At 38.0% G+C, this 12088-nt stretch overlaps 1 protein-coding gene across 2 annotated transcripts; it reads right to left on the reverse strand.

Annotated features, from left to right (window-relative positions):
• Positions 1–496: 496 nt before the first annotated feature.
• rerglb (RERG/RAS-like b) lies at positions 497–11786 on the reverse strand. Of its 2 annotated transcripts, none has more exons than XM_016678539.1 (5): positions 11425–11786; positions 6504–6560; positions 5409–5482; positions 4112–4263; positions 497–1209 (listed from the first exon to the last, which is right to left on the reverse strand). In XM_016678539.1, exons 1-5 carry the CDS (start codon positions 11474–11476, stop codon positions 924–926), a joined length of 621 nt encoding a protein of 206 aa, XP_016534025.1. In that variant the 5' UTR covers positions 11477–11786; the 3' UTR covers positions 497–923. The 2 variants fall into 2 exon arrangements, with proteins under 2 accessions (XP_016534025.1, XP_007566055.1); XM_007565993.2 differs by having other exon boundaries at positions 4112–4260; positions 11425–11782.
• Between the last annotated feature and the right edge of the window lie 302 nt (positions 11787–12088).

Genomic DNA, 12088 nt, shown 5'->3' on the forward strand with positions numbered 1-12088 from the left:
TTGTAATTTAATCTTTCCCCAGGTTCAATTATTCTAACTCTGGAGGAGATACAGGGATCATACGCTCTGTAAATGTAGGCTGTAAAATGAGAAAGGAAATGTTCAAAAACGCTCTGGTCAGACGAGACCAAAGTTTAACTTTTTGGCTTCAATGTATGTCTGAGAACTAACACATCATCTACATTGTGCAACACTAGTGACCATAAAATTGTGCAAATTGGAATTACGAACATGAATCCGCTTAACGGAAACAGGACAAAACCTTAATAAAACGTTTTTGTGCTATGAAAAGTTTTTGGCAGTATCAAAATGTGATTAACAACCGAATTATACCACTGCAGAAAAGAGGAAGAAGACAACAGGAAGTGGTAGCAGGATGTTGACGTGGCATGTGTTTTAATTGACTTATCTCGTGAACATAATTATTCACATGTGATTTTAATTGCGTTTTTTATGCGACGGAAAAAAATGCAACTGTAAAATAGTTTTTTCAACATTAGCAAAAAACCAGAAATGTCAACATTTGTAATTGAAATGCAGCTGCTGTTTTGCTTTAGATCAAAGCATATTCAGGTGTTCCTAGTCAATGTCCAAAGCTAAATCCTATTTAAAATACTTTGACTAGACCTAAGTTTGGCCAAAGAGGATGTTTCATTTGCAAAAACTATTCATAAACCAAGCTTCATTTTACAGTTATGCACCACTTTGTGTGTCTAATGTTGTTTAATCCCAAAAAAGTAGATTAAAGTCGTGACAAGTGGAAATGTTCAAGAGTACATTTCAACGGTACTGAACAAATACGAAGCTTTGCTGCTTGCCTCGACTATGACTTTGTTGGAAAAGAAGAAGAAGAAGAAAAAAGAAGCAACCTCCCAGTTCACCCAGCTTGACTTTGTTTTCAGGTCATACTGCAGCTGGGACCGTCACACTGATTTCCTCCTCTTGCCAAACACGTTGTTGATGAGCTTGGCCATGGACTTGGAGCCGCTGTAGCGCCGGCGGTCGGCTCGGTACTTCAGGTGCTCCATCACCTGCCGGATGAGCCGGGTGAAGAGGCCAGCGATGTCCTGGTAGCTCTCCGCTGCCGACACCTCCTGGAAGTGGCAGCGGGTTTCCTGCGCCAGGCTGCGGCCTTCGTCCTCTCGCACCTGCCGGACGTGGCACAGGTCCTGCTTGTTACCCACCAGGCACACGGGAACGTCCGAGTCCCTGAAACAGGAAGGAGTGTTAACTTGGACGGACACTATCGTTGTATATCCTACGTTTGGACACATTTCTTAACCCAAAACGTGTCCCTTCTGAGTGTGAGATGGCTGTTCTAGCTTGGTATTGATCTTAATAATGTATCGATCCCGATAATGGAAAAAATTTTACTTTGTAGGAAAAGGATGTTATTCATTACAGATCCAAAACTTTAAAACAGATTTTGCACATTTGCTGTATCAAAAGAAAGACATCTGGTTTTCCTTTTTTTTTTTGTTCTTGATTGAGCAAATTTACGCAGTTATTAAAACAGCATTTGGGTCACTGTCTTTCAGAACACTTGCTAATATTTAACCAAGTTTAATCACGTAAGTCGAAGCTGATTTGGGCACAGCACAGTCGGCTTTTCAGTAAAACTCTCTGGACAGACATGGATCTATACAATAACTGCTTGTTTATAAAAAGGATAAATACATTGTGCCATATTTAACATTTTCAATTGTAATAAAATGATTATCTTAATTTACTGTCTAATTCTAAGCTTTGTTCTTTTATTTCACTTTATATTTAAAATTCCTAGCTACACTTTCTGAAACATTTGAAAGATGGTGCCGTTTATGTTTTACCTGTTTGACCAAGATAGTCAACCTATTGTTTTTGTCAGTTTCTTTATTATTTATTTTACAGTGGCTGGAAATGTGATACAGGACGGTTCAGTGTCAGGAACTGGAAACCGGTGGCCCAGTGAAAACAGCATTTAGAGTCCTGTTTTATGGACGCTAAAATTTTATGTAAATTTCTAAAAATTTCTACACTTTTAGAAATTACTCAAAACCAAACAGAAGAATCAGTGCAATTCAAGTCACTTGGACTGACTGAACCAATTAAAGTTGATTTTACACGTTTAATCAAGCTTGTGATGCTACTGGAGAATTTACATTTGTCAGTGTTTTTTATTTTTTAAAAAAAGAAGAACCCTTTTAAGTCAACTCAGCACTGTTTTTCTGTACTGTATCGTATCGGCGGATACTAAACTTCAGATATTGGTATCGGAAGTGAAAAAAATTGATCTGTGCCTCACTGGTCGTAGCATACAAACACCACATTCAGATCCTCTTCTTATCTTCACCATGAGTTAATGATCTCCTCCTTCACTCCTCTTCCCTTTCCGTTGGTAAGATGAATTTTCCTGAGCCGGGTTGCCCAACTGATGTGGCTCGGCTTGTTTTTCTTGCCCATCGTCTTGAACCGTTAATCAGGACGCACACGGCTCAGTCGGGACATTCCACAAACTCAAACCTGCACAAAGATTCCTGTTCATCTTCAAAGAGACGAGTGGAGCTTTTGTTTTCGTTCCGTCTTCCCGCCGTATTTTTTTCATTTTCTTTTTGCGGATGTCTGGGTGCAGTGTAGATGTAAATAATTCCAGCCACTTCACCGCTTCCCTTGTTTAAATATTCTCTCATAAACCAACAGTCTAGCTATGAGAAGAAATGCCTTTCGCTGGAGGTGGCTGGTTAACGATTTCCTTCGTCAGAGTGAATGTAATGCTGTTCATTAAGAGTTACGTTGTGTGAGAATCATATGGTGCTATGGAATCAAAAACAAACAAACAAAAAAGTTTCTTCTTAGGAATCTTTGCTTTTTGTTTGCTTTTTAAATAAAAACATCTTTGCTTGTTCAGTTTTATCATTTGGTGAAAATACAGCTATGAATATCACAAATGTTATTTTTGTGCTTTTTCCACATGAGGACAAGTTTGGAATTTCTCAAAATAACGACAAACACCTCGATGATCGCCATCATATGTTAGGTTTACAACACAGCAAAGGAGTAAAGTCAACAGGCCTCAGTTAGCAAGTTAAATGTCAAACTTCATGACAGAACAAGGAGAAAAAGAATAAACAATAATGCCATGATTTTAGTAGGGATACACAATATACTGCTTCCAACATCCGTATTGGCCGATATTAGTAATTTTTTTAACAAATCAGTGTTGGCCCCATGAATAAAACTGGGCCGATATGAACAACCGATACTTATTTTTATCTTGTTGCCGTCTATTTCTGGTGGGGTTTTTTGTTGTTTTTTTTCCCCAAGGTGTCAAAACGGTATTAAACTATATGTAATAACAGAAAATATCGGTTATCAACCATAACAGCAATATTAGTATCGGATATCGATATCAGCTCAAATTGTCGTACGGATGCATCCCTAGTTTTTAGGAGCTGACATTAAAAATGACTTTTCTCCCTGAACAACTTTTGGAAAGTGATTTCTGCAATCAGTTATAGCAGCTGTTCAGCATGAAGAGTTGCTTTTAGAAATGTAGAAATATTATAGTCAAACCAAACAGAAGAATTGACCCAAATAATGTTTCTTAGTGTTTCTGTCTTTATAATTTAGCTTTTGTTAATTTTGTAGTACGTTACATATTTTGTTAATTAAAATCATTTTTATATTTTCTCTGTCAAAAAACAATCTGCCATCTTTTGTTACTTTTGAATAACATGGATATTTTTTAGTTTTTCCTAAAGAATTTCAAAGATTAATTTCAAAATTTCAGAGGGTTGTTTTAGCAAATTTTTGGCTTTTCAAACTCAGAAATTTCCACTTTTTTTGTTTTGGTAAATTTTTGAGTTGTTTTTTGCAGAAATCTACACCTCTTTTTTTCCCCCTTAACAGTGACCCCAACATGCCGCTGTAGTTACGTTCTGCACTCTCAAATCCAGAACAGAACTGCCATAAATGTTTGCAGTAGGACATATTTCTACCTGTGAAACATTTAGAGGCTAGCAGGAAAAGCCTCAATGCTAAACAAACCTCTGATCTGTTAGAGCTCCTTACAGCTACATGACATCAGCATGCTGTTATTTCTGATCTACTGTTGAGTTGCGCTGCCTCTGACCCTTTGCAGCTGTCGGTGCGAGCCTCCCGGATCTGGCACAGGATGCTTTTGGCGTTGATGAAGGAAGAGCGGTCACTGATGTTGTACACCACCACGAAGCCGTCGGCCCAGTCCACTGGCTCCTCCAGGATGCACCGGGCCTCGGAGCTCTGCTGACAGGGGGACAAGTGCTTTTATTCTGAAATCACAGTTTCAGAGTAAAACAAAAAAGAAACTAGTTTTATTTCAGTTTTGTATTCTAAACATGTTATTAGCTAGATGAGTTTCTATAAGTGTGTTATGCAATTTTCATGTCTGAAAGCTGCGTATATCACCTTGTAGAAGTATTCATACACACTATTGTTTCCACGTTACAACCACGCAAAAAGTATTCAACCAACTTTGGATGTTTTGCCCTTTTATCACCCTTTATCTCAGAGAATAGACTTTAAAGTACTTCTGTTAGTTTCTATTTGCTAAATGTCACAATAATGAGAAAATATGTCAGAGATTTATTTATGAATGTGTTCAAGATCAGAAGCTGACATACAGAATGATTACTGTCCCTTTAAACAATCAGGGAACGCCCAGATGATGACGTGGTGAGGAACTGGTGCACTTCATAAAATAGATGACGTCATGAGGAAAACAACATTACGTAAAAATATAGAAGCAATGTCCAAATCAATCAATCAATCAATCAATGTTTATTTATTAATGCTTATTAATGTTTTTAAAATTAGAAGTTTACCTAAATTTCCTCTGTATTTGTCAGCATTGCCTTTGAACTGTATGAATTTTATGAAGTGCACCAGTTCCTCACCACGTCATCATCTGGGCGTTCCCTGATTGTTTAAAGAGACAGTAATCATTCTGTATGTCAGCTTCTGATTTTGAACACATTCATAAATAAATATCTGAAATATTATTTTTCTCCTTATCCTGGCATTTAGCAAATATAGATATTTTTGGTAAATCTAACTGACCTAAAACAAGAAAACTTTGGTCTGACTTTACTTCAGATGCTGAGAAAAAAAATGTGTGTGTCTTTGTATTCGGTGTATGTAAACATCTGATTTCACCTGCACATGCCACACTTTTCAGATTTGAAGTTTTGTTGTTGGAATGTGAAACAAACAAACAAAAAAACAAACAAACAAAAAATCTGTCCCAGGTATTGCTACTTCCTGGCTGAAAAAAAGTCAGTCTAGAAGCTGACTTTTGGCTGTCTATAGTAATGAATGCTGAAAATAAGAGAACTCCAAACAGGAACGTACAACCTGGACTCCATATCATAGCCTTGACATGTGAGTCGTACCTGAGAGCAGGGGTCAAACACTTCAAGGTTCAACTGCCTGCCGTCGATCGACAACCTCTTATGGTACAAAGAGTCTGTAAACGAGACGCAAGAGAGAGAAAAAGGACAAAACCTATTGGCATAAGTATCATTACAGCGTTATTCTGTTTGATTTGTGCATTTTGTGTTTATGAGTGACATACAGTTTGAATTTGACCTTTAAAAAATTACTACAACCTTGTTTGTTAGCATGGATTTCATATAGAGACGCAACGATCCGATATTAATATTGCTCTTGATATTGAAAAAAAATATCAGGTATCAGTGACAATGTTCCTGATCCGTAAGAGTAGATCTATTTAGTCTAATTCTATGGTTTGTACTCTGAGCGACGTCATGCTTTATTATTTATTTTACATTATATTTAGATTTCCTAATTGTAGTCAACCTTTTGTTTATGTCAGTTTCTTTATGTTTATTTCTCATTGGCTGTTATGCTCCTGATTGCACTGACTAAACAAATTACAGTTGTTTTTACATATTTGACCAAACTGTTGGTGTATTGAAGAGTTGCTGTACTGGTGCAGAGTCATCAGGTAAATTTGTAATTCAGTACCTTTTTCCACTTTGCCATTTTCTACCCTCATTTTGTGCCCTGTCATTATTGTTTTTGGGTACGTTTTAATAGGTAAGTCAAATAAATATCTAAAAATGCACAAATATTTTGTATAATTCCAATTAATTCTATATTATTTGAGTTTTTTGATGGGCAGGTGAAAAACTCAAATAATGACCTTTTCCCATTAACCATGAATTGTTTGGTACAGCTGATTTCTGGAAAAATTAAAGACTATGAATTGAACTGATCACACCAAATTAATTCTGAGTCATTTCTGTTTGATTAAAAGTCATAAAGATCCATCAGAAAAAAAAATACCTTAGGTCATCAGGTTTCAGGTTGGATAAGAAAAAATTTTCAGTAAAAGGAAACGACCAAAATGATAAAGAGGTGAAACGACCTTCACCGATCTGCATCTGATAGCAGCGCTGGGTATTTATGGTCTTCTACTAAAGCTTTTAAAAGCAAAAGGCTTTCTGAAATCTGGAAACACTTACTTGCATTCGAGGCGTATTCACCAATAAAGCGTCTGGTCAAGAATCGCACAAGGACAGCTGGAGGAAACAGAAGAAGAAGAAGAAAAAGGAAAAAAAGTCAGAATATAAAACACGGGATCATTAAAGTCTCATTTCTCACAGGTGGGGGGAATGAGGTGTGACAAGAATAAAAAATAAATAAAAAATTCATTTATCTGTGCAGACCCAACACAGAGCCAACAGTTTCTGGGACTGGAACGGTGAAAACCTTTAGCTCCACATCAAACAGGTCACGCCGCTTTGCTAGAAAAGTTTTGTGTGCATGTTTGGCACAGCGAGGTGAGCGGTCCATTCACACCCACATGAAACCGACTGACCGGGGCCAGTTCTGGTCCCACAGACAACAAGTTTCAATTGTTGGGCTGGGGTCCCAGAACAGAACATTAATGACGGTAGGCCTCAACACACACACACACACACACACACACACACACACACGCACACACACGCACACACACACACACGCACACACACACACACACACAATGTCATTTCAATTCGGAAAAGACCCCAAAGGCTTATATCTCATTGTGCTTTAGCGCATCGGACGTTCTTGTCGCTGTCACAGCAGAGAGGCCGAAGCGGCCGAGAACAAAACTGAGCACAAAGCGCAACAAACAGAGCAGAAATGGTAACGAACGGACCCAAGCATGCAGGAACAGAGTGCAGAGGGTACAGACCCTCCACAGTCACAGCTCCGATGTAGGCCGCTCACCTACTGTTACGTCTGACCTCTAGGGGTCCTCGTTCTCCAGGTCCCACCTTTGCTCCTTTGTGTTTGCAGGCCTTCTAACACACCTGGAACCACTTCCCCCTCATCAGTGGACCGCGTAAGAGCTTCAGTGACATTTGAACTTCAGCATGTTCTGTGCTTAGATAGGGAGTTCAGTTTGGGTTCTCTGCCATTTTCCTTTGACTGATTTCTTCCCTGTTTTGTGGTCGGACAGGGAGTTTAGTAATTGTAGTTTTTTTGTGTGACCGCCACTATAATGGGGGTCTATTTTTGTTTGTTATTTTGGCCTCAGAAACCTTGAAGGCTTTTATATTCCCTGTTGTTTGTAAGGTACAAGCCAGTGAAAAAAAATGGAAAAGTAGATCTGCACTAGAGATTAGATCCTATAGAATCCAACCCGACCCAGACCGAGCCCATAGATATTGTGTCTGAACCTGTTCCAACCCAACAGATTAACTTTAATTACAGGCCTCAGCCTGAAGTAAATCCTGACATATTTTAAATAAAATGTTACTACTTTTGTTCTTAGACCACCATTTGATTTAGCGCTGTAACTTCTCCTGTTTTTAGCTTTGACTCAACATCTTCTCATCTTGCTACTGCAGCGTTAGTCAAGTGTAAACCGTCTGGGATGTGTGACTGACAGGAGCGGAGCAGGGCGGGGCCGCTAATGCATTTAGTTAACCAGTACAGTGCAGTTGTTGCAGTCTAACTTCTGCACCTAACTTTCCTTCTAATTAAAGTATTATTTATTTAAATGCAAAGCACCACTTAAACCAAAGTTTTGAATGTGCTTTTGAACCAGATGTGCTCCAACGCGTCCTGACTCTTCAAAAAACCATCCGCGAGAATCCTCCAATTAGTCAGGAGTGTGAATAGAAATGTGTTAAAATGATGAACAGGTTTCAGATCTTTCTATGGCTTTTTTTAATGGTCAAATATTTACAATATTACATTAACACGACCTTTTACCATAATTATTCAATAATGATGATTATAACATTTTGCTTTTCTTTTTATTTATATTGTGTATTTGGCTGCTGCTAGTGGCCTTTTTACATTTTTCAGACATTTAGGATTTTGAAGGTCTGCTTTAGAGATTTCTTTTTTGGTGTGCCTGTTGAAGTGAGAGGGAACATGTTGAGATCAAATCCACTACCTGGGGCCTTCAAAGAAAAGACAGCAGAAGCTTCTCAGGAGATGTACGTCATCTACAGATGGGAGACATTCAACACAAACCGTTGGCTAGCTAAACAAGCTCAAGGCCACAAGATGCTAACAGAAGTCTTCAAAAAGTCAAAAAGCAGATTTTATGCTACTGATATGGTTGTTCACAGTGCGCAGAATCTCCAGTAAGCTTCATAGTGTCGAATTGGGTAAAATTTAAAACTTCAATAGAATCCACATCTACAGCAAGCAATCATTTCTCAACAGCCAAAGAATCCAGACCCTCTGGACGAAGTCAAGCGTAGAATCAGGGGATGGCTTTTACCAGGTTAGTAAATATGATGCTTACAATATTTCTCACATAAAATGGAAATAAAACCTTAACCCTATCAACATTTGTATTGACAAAACTGAATGATTAACTGTTGACTGTGATAAAACCTTTAAATCAGGCACTAAGTCTGTATTCACTCAATATAACCAGAAGAACTGACATCAAAATGTAGCAACAACTGGGTTGGACATAAACCATTAGCTCCTAAATTAGCCTAACTTTTATTTTGAAATTTGTGCCTTACTAATCCATTTGAATTTAAGCAATATGTCAAAATATGTATGATGTCAGCTGTTTTTTCAAGTACCAGGGAGGAAAACTAATCTCGGCTGTTCTGTCTGCTCCTCACTGGCTTCCTGTGTGACAAAGAAATTATTTTAAATTCCTTCCCTTGGCTTTTAAATGTCTCAGTTCTCTTTCTTCTCAATAGCTCTCCTTTTGTTTCACATCTGGCCCTTAAATCAGCTGACCAGCTTATGATGGTTGTCAAAAACAAGGCCGAAGCTCAAAGCAGATTGAACCTTTTCAGTCTTGGAGATTATGGGAAAAGTTGCCATTAAATATTAGTGTGTTGTTGTTTTTTTCTCTTAAAAACCTACTTATCTGGTTCTTTATTTTCACAGTGTAAGCTGCTTTATTTCTGTTTCTGTTTTTACTTTAGCCATTGTAACATGATTTAATTCTATTTGTGCTGGTTTTTTCTCTGTTTTCTTCCTATCTAAATCTTGGTTTGATCCGTTTTAGTTTCGTACCACACTTTGGTTAAATAAATGTGTTTTTTCTAACAAAACAATTGCTTCAGAAATGGTGACATTTAAACTCTTAATGGCACAAACAAACCAGATACTCCACTGTTAGCATTGCTCTTCTCGGCATTTACCTACTTTTTTCAACCAAAACAAAATCACACCGACAAATTTTTGAACGGAAAACAAGACCTGTTTGTCTTCTGTTTTAGTAATATATATACAAATAAAAACTTTTGTTTTCATACTGGGAGAAAGAGCTCACACTAAACTCAACTGTGGCTAGCTAGTAGCTAGCTCGTGCTAGCTATAGCTGTTTAGCAGCCACCAGCTCCACAGTCTGAAGTCATTTCAGGTTTTTGCCACTTCCAGTCGTCCATTAGAGAAATGAAACTCATCAAATCTCTTCTCTGTTCTCACAGTTGGACAAATATTGGTGTCATCAAGCTCCAAACCCCCTAGTGGCCAGTTTGGGCGTTACTTATCAACTCTCAGTTGTACTGTGGAAACGAATGTTTCCACAGTTTATTACACAGAAACTAATGTTGTAGTTTGTGATTGAGGTTGAAGTGAGGGGTAGGATTAAGAGTTATCGAACAGAAAAGTAAAATAATCTAAGACCTGGAATAAGCCTCTGGGAGCGGGGCCAGCTGCTGGATGCTTTCCTTCCACTTCTCTCTGATTAAAATTGGAATGATTTCATTTTGCAAAAAAATATATATTTTGGTCTCCACTGCATGTGAAGTTTGAACTCTGGCAAATCAAAACCTTCCACATGGACCTGGGTCAAAATGTGATTCATGCTAGTTGATGAATCTACACAAACTGGGCAAAAATTCCTCTTTTACTTTTTTTTAATAATTACGTCAGTGAAAATAAAGACCTCCCCAGGTATGCCAAGAATCCAGAAAAACAAAGTGCTACTGTTTTGTTAGCTTGCAAAAGAATCCTAATTATTACTAGACTATTATTATTAATAATGAGATGAAGAAGAGCATGAAGAATATTTGTTCTTTGAAAATAGTAAATAACTTTGTGTTACAAGAGAAATTTCAATGACTTAATTAAATTCCAAATACAAAATTTTCTTAGTACCTTCATTCTTATTTTTAATTTTTAATTTATTTTCATTGCCGTTATATTACAACCACCCTCAAAAGTTTGAAATGAGAAAACATACAGCAAGAGCATAATGCTTCGTGGAGTTAAACAAAATGAGCAAAATGAACGAAGCAAAAACTATAAAATATATTCATCTTATCAGATCTGAACAGTTGATTTAATAAGAAATCACATTACTGTCAGGTCTAAGGTGTAAGTGGGGGAAAAAAAAGTAATTATGTAAGAATAAAAAGATGTTCTTGAAAACGGCTAAAAAGATTTTAAAAAAGATCTGAATAAATGTCATGTTTGGATTTAATTTGATCAGTAGAACAGATTTGTTTCGCTTTAAAATCAAAAGTACAGGCAGCAATGGTGTCAAGTACGATGAATCATTAGTGATTAATTAATTGATCACTAATTAGCTGAAATTTCCAGCAGCATCTCTCAGACAAACACAGCAAATGTTTTCCTGAAGACAGAATGGACGTCTGATGCACATTCTGTTTCTGCTCATGTTGGTTTTTTCCCTGCATTTTGAAAATATTATATTTATAAGTAAAGCAGAAAAAATAATCCAGTTACCAAAAAAGTTATTTTATTTTGCTCCATCTCAGGAATATGTAGAAGAATCTGGTTTATTACACAGAAATCACAAGAGTTACAATTAGTTCTCGTCTAAAATGATTTATTTACATTGATACATTTTTCACTGATTTCTATAACTCTGCCTTAAAAGCAAAAAAAAAACTAAGTAAATATAAATTTTTCCCTGTTATCAGAGTAGTTTTTGTGGCCCACCTGACTTGCCGGCCCCCTGGCTTCCCAGCAGGGCCAGCTTAACGTCGTTCATGGTCGTCGTGGCGTCGGGTCCTCTGCTGGTTGTCCGTTTGCAGCTCCGCGTGGCGTCTGGGATTCAGGTCCAGGTCCGTGCATTATATACTCCTGACACTCCAGACAGGATGGTGAAGGTACAGCACTGTGGCCCCCACCTCCTCCCACCTCCCCACTTCAAAGAGCGGTTTCACTTTTTAAAGCCGGAGGGAGAGAAGAGAGACGGCGAAACAATCCCCCTCCCTCCTTTTGTCTGCCAGGAGCTCTACAGTACGTTTCTCTCTCTCTCTTCTCTCGTGTCTGTTATCCCTTTCTGTTATCCTACTGCTCTCTCTCTCCCCTCACTGCCCCTCACTCTGTTTTCATTTCCATCTTCCTTTCCCCCCTTGCTTTATTTCTTATATCTTTTCTGTCTCTGTCCCCTCCCACACAGGGGTCATTCAAAGGTCAAAAATGACTAAACCTATTTTGCTGATCCTGCCCTTAACAGTGTAACTGTAGACTCACTGCCATCTGTGGGCCTTTCTGTTATTCTTCATACACCGACGATAACGAAGCTCATTTCCTCCTGGGAGATTTGGAGCCGATCGTTGTTCGAGACCACATCGTGAATTATTCCACGTCGGCGATT

Source organism: Poecilia formosa, unplaced genomic scaffold (genome assembly GCF_000485575.1).
Source record: "Poecilia formosa unplaced genomic scaffold, Poecilia_formosa-5.1.2 Scaffold185, whole genome shotgun sequence".
NCBI lineage: Eukaryota > Metazoa > Chordata > Actinopteri > Cyprinodontiformes > Poeciliidae > Poecilia > Poecilia formosa.